Here is a 17,868-nt window from a genome sequence, read left to right as displayed (position 1 = left end):
TGGTTCTAGGGGATATTACAACAAATAGTCTTTATTGTGATTAACTTACTCCTGGGTCTGAAAAAACATCACATCAGAATTCGTAAAGAATTTGTGCACATATAACATTAGCCAGAGAGCACATCCTTCTCTGGTGTTGAATTAATAAAAGGTTAGCGACTACAATGTAAGTGGATTTTAGAGGCTGTAAAATTAGATTCAAATCACCCTACAAGAGTAGGAAGTGTAAAATATTTCTATAAAACCCCAATCTGTCAGTCTCATGACAAAAACTCTGTCTGCTGGATATAAATAATTGTTTGGTGTGTTGATGGTTGCTTCTAATGACACCTTTGATAGTCACTCTAGTGATAAAGGTGCCTAATTCTTTCAAGGCTTGGTTTTGCAGTAAAAATATAAAACCCTGTAACTGTTTCTCTCAGTGCTGTTCAAAATAGAGGTCATTAAAGTAAACTCTCCATTGGAATCTCAAGGCTCGGTTAAGTTACATTTCAGATATTAGGTTACGGAAACTTAGGAATTTCCAAAAGTATTGTAGAATAATTACATAATAAAAAATATTAAATCCCTGTACATCAATACATTTCTCTCTCTATCCTCTATATATCAATTTTAGATCGTTACAATGCCAGTGAAAGAATGACATGAAGGTTGAGTATTTGTAACAAATGTTTCAAAATAATAAAATGATATATTGTAAACCTTTAACAATAGGCTTCCCTGTTCAGGCTAAGTCTTGTTTGGTAATGTATATGAGATTTCCTGAGAATAAATTCCATGCTACTCTAGTAACCTGTTTGCTGAAGGTCCTATACTCTCATCAAGTTTGTATTATTTAACCACAAGTAAATCTGTGTATTCCATAATCCTTCTAATGCTTTATCTGTCCTTCCAATTTAATTCCTTTTGGCTTCCACATTGCCTACCAGTACTTCTGTAACAGGCTTCATCACAGAGAAAGCATTCTTCATAGCAATACTGAACGGTACAAAAGCCTACAGAATGTAAGACTAACGAGTTGTTGGAATTTTTTTTTTTTTTTGTGATTACTAGTTATGGTATTGTTTGATTGAGTAAAGGCATGGTAAATTCTTAGGTCTGATTTGTTTCTTGAGATAGTTTAGTGGTCTTGACAGGTGGCCTGGCTGGGTTACGAATTTGTATTATGTAGCACTCTTCATTATGTAGAAATCTGTGTTGCAGCTGAACAGGCAGTGCAATGCAAAGATGTTTTATTTCAGTGTTGTAACATGCTGGTAGCAAAATACAAGTGATTGCAAGAATTAAATTAATTCCTAATTACTCAGGAACTTGCAAGGTATGTACGGAAAGGAGGATGAGGGAAAGTAATGGGGGCTTCTTTTGAAATATCTGTCATTCTTGACAGTATTGAAAAAAATCTGGTTATCAGATTTATCAATGACTCTCACAGTTTAAAACCACAATATTATATAAATCTGCTCTATTTATACTTTCTGGCTGTGTGTAAATAATGGCTTGAGGTATAAGACAATGGAGAATACTATAATTTAAAAATGAAATCATTGGAGGTGGATTGATTTGAGCAAATTTTCTACAGGGTCACAATAACTTTAATATTAATTTACATTTTGGTTTCATTGTTGTATCTACAATTCTTATTTCCTGAGTGATAGTGAAATGATGTAACATATGTTGTGTAGGTGTCCTGGGTTTGAGTGAGTGGTGGGTTTTTTTGGTGGCAGGGGAGGGGGCTATAGGGGTGGCCCGCTGTGTGAAGCTTCTCAAAGCTCCCCCAGCTCCAGGTTGGCTCCTCCTCTGCACCAAAACTGAGCCAATCAGCTGCGCCTCTGCAATAATGTATTTAAGAAGGGACGTGGTGACGAGCAGTCGAACTTGTGAGGAGGAGCTGCGGCATCTGTGCAAACACCAAGGTCAGTGGAGGAACAGAAGAAGAAAGGAGGGGGGAGGTGTGCTGGAGCAGAGACCCCCCTGTATCCTGTGGTGAGACGGCAGGGCGCCCCCCCCCGCCACCCATGAAGGTCTACGGTGGAGCAGACATTGATTTGTGGCCTGTGTTTGTTTTCACCTGGCTGAGCAAAGTGCTGTGCCCGAAGAAGGCCAGAGTCTTGTGGGAAAAAGTAGACCCCGCTGCTGCAACAGCGCTGGGAGGATTGCAGCATGTGGGGGTGCCCACGCCGGAGCAGCTCGGGAAGGGCTGCAGCCGTGGGAGGGACTCCAGTCAGAGAAGGATGGTATCCCATGTCGGAGCAGTGTAAATAAACACTGCAGCTCTTGGGCAGGACTCACATCAGAGAAAGTTTCTGGAGGACTGTTTCCTGTGAGAGAGGGACCATGCCGGATCAGGGGGAAGACGTTCCAGAAGCTCCCCCCACCGAAGATGGAAGAAGCAACAGCACTGACTGCACCCCTCATTCCCTGCCCCTGTGCCACTGGGGGAGGAGGTAGAGATATTGGGAACAGAACTGAGCCCAGAAAGAAGGGAGGGGTGGGGGGAAGGTGTTCTCAAGATGTGGCAATGCTTCTCGCTGTCCTACTCTGTTAAGTGTTGTTAGTGTCTGTAATAAATGCAGGTTCTTTTTTTCTTCCCTTAACTAGTCTGCCTTTTTCCTGTGATCATAATGGGTGTTTTACCCCTCCTGGTCTTATCTTGAGCCTCAAGCCCGGCTCATCTGCCCCTTCTCATTGCCAGAAGAGAAGGGGGAGTGAGTGGCTGTGTGGTGTTCGGCTGCCAACCAGGCTGAAACCATGACAGTGGCTTTGGGGAAATTTGTGATTACTGAAAGCGAGCATTTCTTCACTGAATTAATTGTACTGTTTGCATGATAAATATTACAGCAACTTGAACAGCTTTGCTGTTTGTTAATTATGTCACACATTGTTTTTCTAACAAAACCTATGCAAGGAAAGCATCTATTTTTTTATTAATTTGAAGTACTGATAATGGTATGTGGATCCAGGCTTTAATACAGAAATTTTACTGGAAGTTCTATTCCATTTCAGCTCATTGTGTTAGTTCTTTATTAGATTTTTTTGAAAATGAGTTGTACCAAAGTATTTTATTAGCTATCAACACAGTTTTACATTGCATAACAAGATAATTAACTTTATTTTCTTACGAAATCTTAAGAAGTAGTGAAAGACAATTTATTTTAATAGTCTACCAGACTCCTTTTCTTGTATTTTTGTAATTAAATTGCATGCTGTGATGTTGCTTGGGCTTATACATTCTCCTAAAGTTCTCAATAAACATTTAAAAAATCATATATTAATTATTTATGATTTATTTGTTACATTATTTCCTGATTGATGTGAAATTTTATTAAGAGGAATATTCTTCATAAATATCTATATATCTTTGTAAATAGGTATAATCCGTACATAAACTATGGGAAGAATAAATTAATATTTTTTGAAGATAATAGACCTGCTAGGAAATAAGATGAACATCAAAGTAGGAGTTTTTCTTTTCCTAGCTCAATTACACAGTTAAAAATTATTTCACACATAAGGACACCTGGCATATTTTCTAATGGTTATGACCAGGAATGTTAGAAAGATGTTAAAGAATGGAAGAACTACCAGTAGGAAACTTTTTACAAGACAGCATAAATATTGATATGATTGTTTTTTTGGCAGTAGGATGTTCACAAAGATTATAAGGAGAATCAGCAATGTTATGTAGATTTCAGGTGTTTTGAGTTGGTCACTAATTTAAGAAACTGCAGTTATTCATGCCTGATAAATTCTGTGTGTGCTTGTGTATGTGTAGATGCACTGATATCTATCTGTATAAATACTGTGTGTATGTATGTATCTATGCAACTCCATCCTTGATATGATTCCATCCTAAAAGAAGCTTAATTTTTTGGTATTGGATGGGTATGGAACACAAGATTTCCTTTGTCCTGGCCAAGGTTGTCATGAGAGCACCCGACCCCAAAACATTTCCAGTTAATGTACTCTGTATGCACCAATATTGCTATTAGGTACAAGCTCTTACTCTTTTTTAGTGTAGAATCATCCCTAAATGCAGTTTCAATATTTTTATCTTAGCATGCTCATATCTATTGGAAAACCTTTGAGACAAGATCTTTGTCTTTCACGTTTTCTTTGATCTTTTCTAAATTACAAACAATTCTTTGAACGCAAGACTTCCTAAATTCCAGTTAATTTATCTGTAATTTTTATCATTCTCTCCTTGCAAATTAGGAAAAACACTGTTGGACATCCTCTCCCACTAGCTAGTAGAAGTAATTTTATATCTTGGCTCATTTTGGATAGCTTGTAAATCTGAAGATTTTTTTGGTTGATAGAAGAACCCCTATTTAGGTCCTATTTTCTTACTTCAAAATTTTTTTGCCTAACAAGAATGAGCCGTAGTAGATTTTGTTAGACTCATTCAGGTACCTTTGGAAACATGGTCTCTAATATTTAGAAGGAAGTTGACTTAAATCTCACTGTATATAAATTCTTTCACTGATTCACTCCGAGCTTTCCTCTATACTTATGAAATCTTTGCAAGAAGTTATTCTTACCAAAATCTGAAATTTCTGGATTTTTTCCTACTTCTACTTTTACATTCTCCATAGTTTTCTCTTGGAGTGTTCTTGGATGTATTGTTATTATACACGTGTAGTATACCTACTGTTAAGCAGACGGGCATTACACAACATTATGTCATATTGGAATCTCAAACATCTGTGAATACTACTCATTGAATAGGATTCTGGGTATGAATTCTGATATTATTATAAATTGCCTTGTATGCATGTGCAAGTGTGGGCATGCACATTTAGTATCCATTTGCCATCTGAAGTTGCTCATTTAATTAGTTTCAGTAACACAGTTGATAAATCATGTGGCCATCCGAGCAAGACAGTTCAGTGTAAGGAATACATAAAAGGTAACTAGCAAGTGATGTCTGTGACAACCATAGACCTTGTCATGATGTTAGAGGTAGGACATAATATTGTTTGACTACTGTTTAGAGATTGGAGCTCCTAAAGTGTGAAGAACTTTAGTAGTAGAGACAAATAGGGTTGTTTATAAAGATAAATGAATGGGAATGATTCATTAATGATCCGACTGAGTATTCATATCTGTAAGAATGGAGAGCAGCATGGAGACTTAGTGAGTTTAATAACTGCAGTAGGAAAGGTGACAGCAGACTGAGGGCAGCATCAGTTATGTACAGTTTTTAACAAGGATTTATAATGGCCAGAGAAATAATGAAATTACTATTTCTTGGGATCACTTTAGAACCCTACTCTAGTATTCATTATAGTCAGTAGCTGATCCCCAAAGGTTTTAGAATGTGAACATGAATGACAGAAAAAGACATAAACATTTTTGATAGCGGGAGTGACAGCTGTAATACTGCAAGAATCCTTTCTGTGGCTGTCTGAGCAACTCCTCTTGCATTTCCAGTCATTTAAGAGTCCAGTGTGATGTTACAGGAACAGCCGGTAGTAACCTGCCATTAGTAATTTCCACTGAGTGGGAGCTACTCTACCTCTGTTATTATGAAAGGATTCCATTGTCTACAAAGTAGTAATGAACTCATTTACTACAAAGGGAGCAGTGGAGATGCACAACTATTTACAGTGAAAAACTGCATAATTTTTAATGGAAAAATGTTATGCATCTAGAAAGCTAATTGTAAACTAACTTCTGATGTCTAGTACCTAACTTCTGGAAGTTTTTGTGAAAGTAGGAGAATATAAAATAGCCAAGTTAAATGCTTTACTGCAGTCAAGCATACTTTTTGAATTTTTCAAAATATGTACTTCAGTAATTTTAAAGTAGTCATAAGAGAAATCAGAAATCTGCAGATTTATCATTCCAGCATGATTTCTGCAAAATATGTGTAAAGATGAATCTTTACTTTCATTAAGGATTAGTGTGGTGATGGAAGAAAAAAAAAACAACTTAAAATAACCTGAGGTTTTAAATTAATATCAACAGTATAATTTTTATAACTGTCATATATGCACATAATACTTAAAAAAAATTTGCACACAAACTCATGCATATGATTCTCGATTGTTAAAAGCAAGGGTACTTCTAGCTCTGGGAAGTCTTTTGAACAAATATAAAGAGATTCAGAGGATTTATATGATTAAATTCATACTATGAAAGAATAACGCCTTCAGTGCCTTTGGAAGCTTTCATAAATAGGTATAAAAGATGTGACAAAGTTCTGAGCTGCTAGTTGCTTTCTTTTAGACACTTTTTGGCTTGAAATTCACAGATTTAGACAGCCATCTTAGTTCTCTGTCTAGCTGGAGAAAGGAGGCACCCAGCAACAAAACTCTAAAAGAGTCAGCAAAAGGAAGGCATGGAGAATCATATAACCAGGCCAGTAGTAAAATAGAAAAACATATTTTCTCTATGGATATTTAGTTAATGTCTTCAATCTGAGAAGATTAGGGCCAAAAGTTTTGTTCCAAGATCTACAGGTCTGGCCACTGCCCTGAACTCCTAGTTATCTGGTAAAAAAGTGTTGCTCTAAATGCTGTCATCCCATCCCTACTGAATAAAAAAGTGACAAAAGGAAGAAGAAGCCTCCTCAGGAGACAGTATAGCAATATATATGCAAATATATGTATGTGTGTGTGTGTGTGTGTGTGTGTACTTTGTGCAAGAAGAAGATGGACTTACTCAATTAGCACTTAGTAGAAATATAATACTAGGAGGGACCACAAGCATCAGTAGGTCTCCACCCCCTAGAATTGCAGGCAGTCATGTAGTAAATATCTAATTTAGACAGACTCACAGAACATCTAATCTACGTGACTCTTACAACATGAAAGACAAAAATCTTACCTACCTCTACCACAAAATATAAGACCTGCAAATAAAGATGACAACTGTAATGTTTTTTTTGGAAAATGTGGGAGGGTTTGACATTGCCAGTGTCTTTGAACACTGAAACAGCAGTGCTTTTTTAAGTAAATACCCCAGATGATCCTCAGAAGTCAACTATATCTAACATGAAGAAAAGAACAAAGCAAAAACCCCAGCAATCTTCTTAATCTGATGCAGGGGAGGGAAGGGAGAAGAATTCCTTCATGTCTCTTGATATGGGCACCTGGATTTAATGGATTCAATGACTTCATTGTTTATACTCAACTTTTTCCTGTTTGGTTATACAATCACTTCCTTAAAGTTAACAACTTCATTTTAAAATCATTTATCTTCTGTTACTTAACTACTCTACTTAGAAAGGTATCCAAAACTTCTCTTGAATGACTGAAAATCATCAAACTTCCAGTCCCTATTCATTTGTTTCATGTTTATTGTCAACTATGCCAGTAGTGTTCCTTTTATTTTGACATTTTTTGGTAGAAACTAGTCTGATATGCCCAGTCTTTGACAGAAACTGTATTACCCTACTTTACTGCATTTTATCGAATTTAAATTATTCACATTTATCTTACTTTTTCTTCTGCATCCATGTTACTTTTTCCTTAAAAAAAAAAAAAAAGGTAATTTAAATTTTATTTTTATCTCTCAGAATTTGCTGTCATTTCTGTTATCATTATTTTTAGGTACTTAACCTTTATTTCTGTATACATTACTAACTTCATTGTAAACTGAAATATAACAGTCCATAAATGTAGGATCATGCCTGATTTATTGTTTATCTTGTATAAAACGAGACTTCCCCAGCTTCAGAGTGTAACAGCACCTCTTTTCCTATGCTTTCCCTTTGTAGTTGATAAAGATATTTTTTTTTCATTTTTTTGTTCCAAGTGCGTATTCCATAAGGCTTTCCATCATTCTCTTTTGGCCTGTTTTTAACTTGACAGTTATCAAGTTTTCCTATTCTTTTTGGTTGTTAGGCTTCTAATATCCAGCTTGAAATGCAGATGTATCAGGGAAGAGGAAGATTGCTGCCTTACTTTTTTTTCTCTGTTACTTGGAATAGAAGTTCCAGATTGTACTAGCACTTGAACAAAAACTTGTATTAACATAAATACTTCAGAGAGGTCAAACATAGGCAATGATTGGCTGCAACAGAAGACAAGGTGATCTTAGAATTATTTTTCTCTACATAAAATATGAACAAAACTTATTTAATAACAAAAAAACGTAACTTTGAGAAGGAAGAAAATGATCTGTGCATCTAATGATTTTACTGTTGCAAAAGACATCTTTGTAGAATCCAGGTCTCTGCTTGGATGCTTGACAGGCTAGCTGTAGTCATTAATGAAATGAATAAATGAGCTGGAAAAAAAAAAAATGAGCTTTTCTGACTTGACTTGTGATTACAGTCAAAATTCACCTAAACACAGAGACAGTTTTATTACTGAATATAATAAGAAATTACACCATACTACAGTACTACATGATATCCTGAAAATATTTTTTAAAAAAGACTCCATGCCTCAGTGTAAAATAGTCACCTGTAGTCAGATATCCACTGCAGAAATTGCAGTGCCGATTTAAAGTACTACCACTCAGCAGCAGTTTGCTCCACCCAGTGTCAGAGGTAACAGAAGAGAAGGTGTGAGCAGAACCATTCATGCAGTCCAGCTGCTGGCAGATCATCATCAGCTGTGGTTGGTAATGCCTCCAACTTTAATGTCTCTTCCATGAGCAGCTGATCATAGAGTCTGTCTGTAGCAAACTTATACAAGCAACAAAGAAATGAGATGAAATTTAAAAATACTCTCGCCCTATAGTCCTGAAATCAGCTTTATAGTTTGCAAGATCTAATATTCAGCATATGAAAATTGTATTGGTCTTTTCATTGTTGAAATAGTTACTATGTATGCTATTGCATACCTGTCATTTACAAAATATGACATATCAAAAAGCATGGTTTAGCATCACTTGAGGTATAATGATGTTAAAATGACACTTCAGATTTTGCTTTGCTCTGTCTAGTTAGTTCACTACTGTAAACCTCTTCGCTACACTTCTAAGGAACATGTATGTAAAATATTAAGTGCCTGACTGTGCAACTGTACACATATATAAGTAGTTCCATGGTCTAAGTGAGATACTTCTACTCATATTGAGCAATGACTTCAAAGTTTGTGTTTAATATAATCTGTATATGCCAGCACTACCCTTACAGTATTTATTCTTTTCCTGTACCTAAAGGTTAGGATTTACCAATAGCGTACGTTGTATTCTGCTTTTCAAAGCAAGTAAATTGGATATTTTTTCTATAGTGTTTTTGCAACAGTAACTTGCCTTTGATGATTTTTCCTCTTTGTGAATTCTCTTCACCAGGTATCTTCAGATCTTTCAATGGTGGGTGGTGCACCTGTTATTACTGTAGACCCAGATGACACAGTTGCTTACACTTTGAGCGTATCTCCGTGGACACGAGGAATCTTTCAAGGTACAGTGTAGAACCCAAATGTATAAAATCTCTATAAATTTGCAGATTAAATCTGTTTACATTTAATGCTTGCATTTCTGCTCAACATAACCTTTCTTCTGGGAGTAAGGCTATAATTACTAGTGATACTGTTTTTTAATCTGGCTTGTATTTTTATTTGTAAAGGTGTATTACTGCTAAATATGTGGTCAGGTCCTTCAAAACTGCCAGCATATGCGCAACTTTATGCATTTAATTGGTCCCATGAAAACTGACTCAATAAGAATTAATAATTTTTAATTATCACCAAGTTCTTGGGTCTAAACTTAATTTTCCAAAACCTGTTGAATAGCTGTAGTTATTTTAGGATTACTATAACGAAAAATTTAAAGGTACAGACTGGAATTTGATTCTTTCCCTTGATTAAAGTTCAAGTTGTTGACCACAAGATAAGAATACATAAATAGAATGTAGTGAACCCAATTCTTAGAAACACATTCTTAGAGATGTGTAGGGATATCCAAAATTAATTACAAATAATTTGCATCAGTCCATGTTTATATTGTTACTCTTATGATACAATAACAAGACTCTTGTTTGTTTTAACTAACATCAGCATATCATATTTAATGTTTTGTCCTGTGAAGAATTTTTTGAAAATAATATTTTTTAACAATTAAAATTTTATAATTTTCAAATGCTTAGAAGTAATTCTACAATTCCATGGTGCTCATTCTTTACCTCATAATATGAAAAGCATGACTATGAGAATGAGGCTGTACAATCAGTCTTTTTCTTCCTTGTAGAGTAGATAGTGTAGTAACTCTCAGGAGAGCAAGGAACAAGAGTGTGTTTGGGAGGGAATTTTGGGAGCAGAAGAGATGGTCTTAAAGTAACTGAATAGCACTCAGGAAGCTTAAGTTTGAACAACTTCTTAAACAAAAAGATTTCTGGTATTGGATAAATCTCAATCCCAAATACTTAGTGTGTAGTTTTGATTTTGTGGGTTCCCAAGTCTGGACATTTGATTCTGCTATCTTTTTAGATAATTGAGATTAATGACAGCTGTATTCTCAACATTAAAAATCTATTAAATCTTGTCCATGGGGATGCCAAACTGGTTTGACCTTTTGGCCATTTTGATTTTATTATCAGGTGGGTAAAATGTAAGTAATAATGCCATCCCAATTCACAGGTGACTTGTGAAAAGTAATTAATACTTGTAACTAGGCTTGGCCTAGTGCCACATGAAGTGCCTTCTTGCTAATTCTGAAGCAAAATTCACTTTCTATACATAAGTGTCAGTTTTCAATGAAATTTGTGACCTTATAGTGCATTTCAAGATGCACTATATTTTAATTTACACCTTTTTTTTTTCAGGCTTTAAAGGTTTAGGAATATTCTGTTCTGGTTTAGAGAATCTCCAATTCTTTTATGTATACTGAAAGTTTCAGTAGAAGAAGTTCCAAGGGATCTATCATACAGCAAATCAATACCAGGTGGTAAAAGCCAGGCCTTCACAGGGACAGAGATGTCATGTTCATATTGACATCTCATATGTTCTCTCGTTCCCCTAATCTCTATTACAATGGTTTCTATTATGCTTGTAAGGATTATGTGTTCACTGAGTGAGAAAAAGAGAGAACAGTCAGTCTCTCTAACACCACAGAGAAGTTATTGGTTCAAAGGTTGGGAAGGCACATATGCTCTTTTTTTCAGAAGAGAGTTCATTTATTTTATGCTTTAAAATAACTTGATAGAAGGTTGAAGTTATTCTTTGAAAAGGGACAGGGCCCAGATATCTACCATCCACCCCCTGGTTCTGCTTGCTTTAATCACTACCTTAGGAAATCATGTTCATTCTTCCTCTGGAGTAGGGACAGTTTTGGTTGTCACAGAAATTTGTGCATGCTCTCTAATCATTCAGCTGCTGTCAGAGGAAGAGGGATGGAGGGAAGAAAGGCCGCTGTCGCAGGTTTGAAAGGCGACTGATTTTGCTGTCTGATGTTAGGTGTGATATAAACCTAACAACCAGGTGTCCTATCTAAGGTAACATCACTTAGGAAGTGCTTACTTTGTGGCTTCAAGGAGAATGGAAGTCTGTCTGCTTCATACTGTGCAAGGCTGGGTAGTCATATTTGTTCCCCAAAGCAGAATTTTCAGCTCCTGGGAACCTTTAATGTCAAAGCGGAGATATATATGCATTTTTGGCACTTTTAGGATTTTTCAGCAGCTAGCCTGAAGCTTAAGGATCACACATTAGATTTAGGTGACTCAAGTGGGAATTAATTAGTACTCAGGAATCTTAGTCCTTTCTACATTCAGGATATTACAGGTAAAGTATTATTTAAACACCCCAAAAGAAAGATACTCTTTGTTCAGTTTGGTTAATTTCTTTAGAGAGAAGTAAATAATCCATGGGGCCAACATGTTGAATGACTGAAAACAAAAAGCAGTGCTCAAAAGTTATGCACAGAGTGAGTGAATTTTATCCTGTGGGGGAAACCCAACTATTTAGATGTCTAGTTGAAGATTCTGTCACGGTGCTGATGGAAGATTCCAAGTTTAGAGCTCCCTAACTTCTAAGCATACAACTTTGTAGCCTGGATGTTCTAGTACTGGTTTTTGCTGTCTTAAAATAAATTCTCACAAAATTACTTTTACCAGATAAATTTTTGTACTGAGCTAATGGTCTGCGTTTTTACTTTACATTCAAAGTCCTTTTCGTTGCAAAATTATATAGCTGCAAAATTATACTTTTTTCCCTTTCCTTCTTACTATTTTATGATTGCTAAGTTAAAAATGGACCCAGTTCTTTTCAAAAGTCCATTTGGAAGCATTCCAATAGAGGGCTCATATTATACGCTTCAGTAAGTTTGTAGCTGTATGACAGCTTTAACATAGAAATAATAGCTAATAAACATCTCACATAAGATTCTGGCACCAGATAAAATTCTTCAGCAATCTGTTTTCAAAGTAATAGAGCAATTTCCTTTAGGTCTGATAAAGCATCTTCTATATATTACTTTATCTTTTATCAAACTCTTATTTCTGCTTTCCACAGAATAGACGAGTATTTTTCCAGAACAGACCAAAGCTCATAATGCTTGGATATTTCTTGTGCAAAAAATACACACCTGTTATAGTCATTGTTCTTTTATCCATAAAAGTTTTCTGGCTCTTGGAAATGAGCTTTCTAATTTTATGTATCATTTTCATTTATTTTTTAACTATATCTGTACTTAGTAGGCAGCACTTTTCTATGCTACTTGGAGCTTTTGAAGGAAAAAGGGCAGTATGTTACAGACCATGGCCTGTCAGACTGCAGCTGTGGGACAGTTTTAATGAGGTGGTGACGATCATGCCAATATATTCTGGCCTGTAAATGAGTTGATTAATCTTGTTGTTTAACAGTATTTTCCATTCAATATTTGTGTGAAATCTGATTAAAAAAAACCCATTGTCAATTTCCTTGTTTGGTGCAATTCTGCAAATTGCTCTACTGATTGCTCTAATTTCAATGGAATCATAAAATTACAAGCAGGAGGAAGACTTCTTCTGTAGCTTCTTGTAGCCATTGCTGTATTTTCATCACCTGTCCTTACTTTTGCTTTAAGCACTTCCTTTCTAACTGTGACACCCTAACAAGCCGAGTCTAAATCATCTGTAGTAAAGACAAAGTTAGAAGGGTCTTCTGGCTGATCAGTTACTGTGAGTGGCTCTGGCATACCTCCACTGCCTGATTGCTGGAGTTCACTGAAGGATGGCTGCTCTGTTTGTACACGCCACGGCCTGGCAAGGTGATCCCCAGCATACCCTTTCCATCTGTCCTGGTGCAGCTGGAGTTGCGTACTCATGTGCCCTTTCATATAATGATTTCATTGTCACATTATGAACAGACAGTGAGAATTATAAATAAATAAAACAATTCACCTCTTTATTAATTGCTACAAAACCATATATGAATGATAGTTGACAGTGGGATTTGCCACTTGCTTATTTCTCCTGTGTATGAGTCTTAAAGCTTATTCTGCTTCCTTTTTGTTGATGCAGGGAGCAATCTATTTAGTCCCAGTATGCCAACAGGTAGTAGGATTTACAGAAACTATTTAGAAGTTACATATACCATCATGAGGTTTTCCTATGCAAAATAGAGATTTTGAAGTTTTGTTGTAACCTACAGCAATATATTTTCTTGTCAATAGAAAAATTGCCAGAATTAAAATTGGCCATAGCTACAGCTTACATAAATTACTCTCATATTTTTAATTTATCTTCTCTCTTCTGTGGAACTTTTCTGAGGCAGCAACTATACATTGTTTTCATCCGCCAGAAAAAAACACGAAAACATAAAAAACTCTCCTTTTGCTCCCAAGATCTATGCCTATTAAGATCATGTTGGTCTATTTAAACCACAAGACAAACATTTCTATATATTTTAAGATTTGTGTAATGAATTCCATGGCCACATAGCCTTCTGTTCTTGTTTCCATTAAAATATTGGGATATTGTGGGCTTTTATCATCTCTCTGGACCAGGAAATAATCATGTACCATACTTATCTTTCAAATAGACCATTCAAATTATACATAAAGGAAAAACTTGGTTATTTCTTGCTTTCTTAATTGGATTCAGGGATGAGGTATTTTCGTGTATAGCCAATGAGTAAGTCTAACATGTGGTGTTGCAATTACAATTTTATTGGGAAATAAAACAGCCTGCCTCCTTTTAAATGGATGCGTCTTCTCTGAAGCAATATAAAACAAGGCTTCAGTATTAATATGTGGACTGAAATTGTATAAGATGTTTAAACACTGGATAGTAAATCTAGAAAATTTGCAATGATGTTTTGACCAAGAAACCTTTAAAAGCAATGTTGTATCAGCAAATAGAAAACATCCACAATTTATGTAATTTTTAATTATTCATTTTCAGTATAATTCTAGGAATACTTGTATTGTTACTTTGGTGAGTTTAGTATTTTATTTATATGCCAAAGGACAGCTGAGAAGAGGAGTGGTATTTTCTAAAATACTGTCTTGGTTTAGGCTGGAATAGAGTTAATGTTCCTTTTTGGGTAACTAGGACAGTGCTGTGTTTTAGATTCAGCACTGGGTTTTGTATGAGAAGAATGCTGATAGCACACATGTTTTCAGCTGCTACTGAGGTTTCAAGGACCCTCCAACTCCCCATGTCCTGCCCGAGTGCAAGGGCACAGGGAGCAGGGAGAGAGCACGGCCAGAGCCCCCGACCCAAACTGGCCAATGAAATATTCCATATCATGGCACGTCATGCTCACTATAGAGAGGAGGGGTGGTCGGGAAGCGGGGCTCGCTCTCGCTTACGGGATTGCGATTGCAGTGTCTTGACATTTCGGGATCGCTAGCCAGGAACAGGCTGGGTGTTGGTCAGCGGGTGGTGAGCAATTGTATTGTGCATTACCCATTTATATTTCCTATTACTGTAATTGTTTTCATTTTATTATCATTGTTAAACTGTTTCTATCTCAACCTGCGAGTCTCCCTTTACCTCACCAATACCCTCCCCCATTCCCAGGTGGAGGAGGAGGGTGAGTGACCAGCTGCAGGATGGCTGGATGCCAACCAGGCTCAAACCATGACAAATACTTACTGGTGACATAATTCTGTGGCAAGTTAAATCAGTGGGAATTGTATCTCTGTGATGTACATGAAGTCTTGTTTGTTTCTGAATGTATGCTTTAAAAATTGTCAGCCATGATATTTTGACAAGTTACATTGTTATATAATGTATGACACAGAAGTCAGAACTGAGCAACTAGATGCAGGAAAAAGCCACAAACATAGGGGACGTTCTGCATGAACAAATTATCATTTACCAGTCGCTTTGCAGCATCAATAAGGTAATACAAGATATCGCTGCCTCTGCTGAAAACAGTGTAAGCAACGGTGGGTTCTGTAGGATGGCAGTGTCTTCACAGCTGAAAGCCTAAAACTTCCTGTATCAAAGCCCTTTCATAACATAGCAGTCAAGCTGAGCACAACCTTACAGAAAAATGTAAACATGCTTATTTGTTACTTTAAAACTGTCATTTTTTGATGCAGTGTTTCTGCATCTTTCCAATATATTTTTCGTTACTTCACAGAATGCTAAGGACTTTTTATTACTCTTCATCATATAAAACTCATTTTCCCATCCTGCAAAACAACTTTTGTTTGGATTTTTTTTTTTGTAACCCATAATTTGAATAAATTTATATATTTATGTATTATCAGCTATTTTAATCACCGATAGTGGTCATTGGGTTGCACCATTCACTCCTGAACCAGGAGAGCATTCTGCTCTTCCTAGGAAAATAATGTCTCTCAATTTAAAGACTGAAGGAATGCAGAGCATACTATGTAGTAAGTGTGCTCACTGGTAAGGATTCTGCATTCTATATTTGACTTGAAATGAATACTTTTTGTTGTTGTTGTTGTTGTTATTTGCAATTCTTTCCAGCAAGGATTTTCTTTTTTTCCCCTAATAAAAAATTTAAATAGCTTGGAGCCAGTAGTAGATGGCACCCATGAAAATTATGAAAGACGATCTATGAATATTTTAAGGTTAAGCAGATAACCTAAGTTTAAAAATTTATGCCATCTGTAGTAAAACTGATTATTTTTTATTAAAATACTTTGACATTTAATTGAGTGCCTTGCAGAGATCTGAATGCATTAAATCAATCTAATCACCTTTATTGACCAAGATTTTAACCTCATTAATTCTGTTTGAGATCTGTTCTACATAAAGAAGAAAAACTGATTGTCAGCAATTATGGTGTAATTCTTCACTGATGTTTTGATTGTGTGACTGATAGATTATCATAACAGTGGTTTAGCAATTCAAGTGGTTTTTAGTTACCATAGCTCTTCCACTAGTTCTTGAAATATTCTTGAACATTAGCCATTTACAGTTCCAGAATTTTTCAAGTGTTCCAAGATTTTCTACAAATAAAAACTAATTATTCAGAGTCCTTCAGCCAATTATTTTGGTGCTTTTGAGAGCACATTTTGTGCAGAGCCAAAAAAGTTGCTGTTTTACCATGCCGCTACTTGCTGATGAAACAAAAATTTTTAAACCGTGAACACTTGAGTTCTATCCCTCTTTCTCTCACATGCACGTATGCACAGTAGAATATTCTGAAATACAGACAGCTGGCAAAGAAAATAATCCATTGTCACTGGAAGCAAAGACTATAAGCAAGAATTACTTAAATTTTAAAATGAAGTGCAACAAAATATTCTGTACTGTAAGGAGGCTTTAGAATTTATGAATTTAGTGATTTTTCAGCATTTAGTCAAGTATTTTTAATCAACTTTAAAGCTATCATTTTGCATATTTAAATTAATTTTCGTATAGTTGTTCACACCTTTCAAGTATGTTGATAGGTAAGATGGTATTTAAAATTAATGAAGTTTTTCTCTTGCACTTTGCTTCTCTCTAGTATTGTGATGCAATAGACCAAAATTATACTAGGATTATATATTGAGACATAAAATCAGATGAATTAGTCAGTATTTATCCTAAGATCCTTTAGCTATTCGTGCCATCAAATATGTCCTCTTATATCAATATTTACATACCTTGAGGATTTTCTTTAGACTTGATTCCTCTGAGCTTTCAATAATGTGGTTTTTTATTTTTTATTTTACTTATACATCTGCCTTCTCTTTGAAGATTTATTTTTTAATATTCACTGATTTCCTGAAATTGTAATAATTCTCCGGCATATTTAGAATGAATTTCTGAATTTTCTACTGTAATCTTAGAAATTTGTAAAAATTTTCTATTTAAAATGTTTTGTGTTTTGGTTTTAATTATTTTTATTTTCTTATTTGTATTTTTATAGATTTTTCTTAACAGAGGGAAGAAAATCTGAGGTTCTAATATTTTCTGATTTAAAATTATATAGTTCCTTTCTCTGGATTTAAGTACACATCTCTTTCCATTTTTTGGTTTTGTTTTCAACTTTGGTATTTTATACCTGTTGTGCCCATTTTCTGTCTCTCAGAGAGAAAGAGACAGTGGCAATATGAATATGATAAACCTTGCTTCCCTGCAACATTTTAATGTAATCCTTCTTAAAAGAAATAAATTTTCAGTGTTTCTCATGTTGAAATTGCCACCTGATGTAGCTACCATTGAGCATATAGTGAACAAATTTTGCTTTTCCAAGACTTCCTGGTAGCATTTGACTTTACTTATGTTTTATTTGTCTCTTTTTTTTCTTTTTTTCTTTAAAGAGTAACATCCTTCTAGCATATTATGATTATCGAAACTAACAGTAAGGCCATTTTTTTAAGATTAATCCCTCCTGAAATGAAGTGAAACTAGAACATTTAGAAGCATGAATGCAGCCTTCTGCAGAAGTCTGTCATTAAGCGAGGAAAGTTAAGCCTCGAAGACTGTAAATGAGATGGGTGGGTACAGGTACGTGCAACAGGAAACTGGATCAGTTCCTGGCTGCTAAACTCATGGCGGTTGTTGTGACTGTGGTGCTGTCTCTCCCC

The 17,868-nt window shown here is 35.5% G+C and overlaps 1 protein-coding gene across 1 annotated transcript in view; it reads left to right on the top strand.

The window, feature by feature from the left end:
• CFAP47 (cilia and flagella associated protein 47) overlaps positions 1-17,868 on the top strand; it is a 341,806-nt gene that overhangs the window by 185,435 nt on the left and 138,503 nt on the right. The window contains exon 49 of the mRNA XM_042788270.1: positions 9,247-9,358. Within this exon, the coding sequence (XP_042644204.1) occupies positions 9,247-9,358 (112 nt within the window). The remainder of the gene's footprint in view (positions 1-9,246; positions 9,359-17,868) is intronic.

This window comes from Tyto alba, unplaced genomic scaffold, assembly GCF_018691265.1.
Source record: "Tyto alba isolate M040663 unplaced genomic scaffold, T.alba_DEE_v4.0 Super-Scaffold_14, whole genome shotgun sequence".
NCBI classification, from domain to species: Eukaryota; Metazoa; Chordata; class Aves; order Strigiformes; family Tytonidae; genus Tyto; species Tyto alba.
Note: the sequence above shows the minus strand (reverse complement) of the source record. Positions and strands in the feature narration are given on the sequence as shown.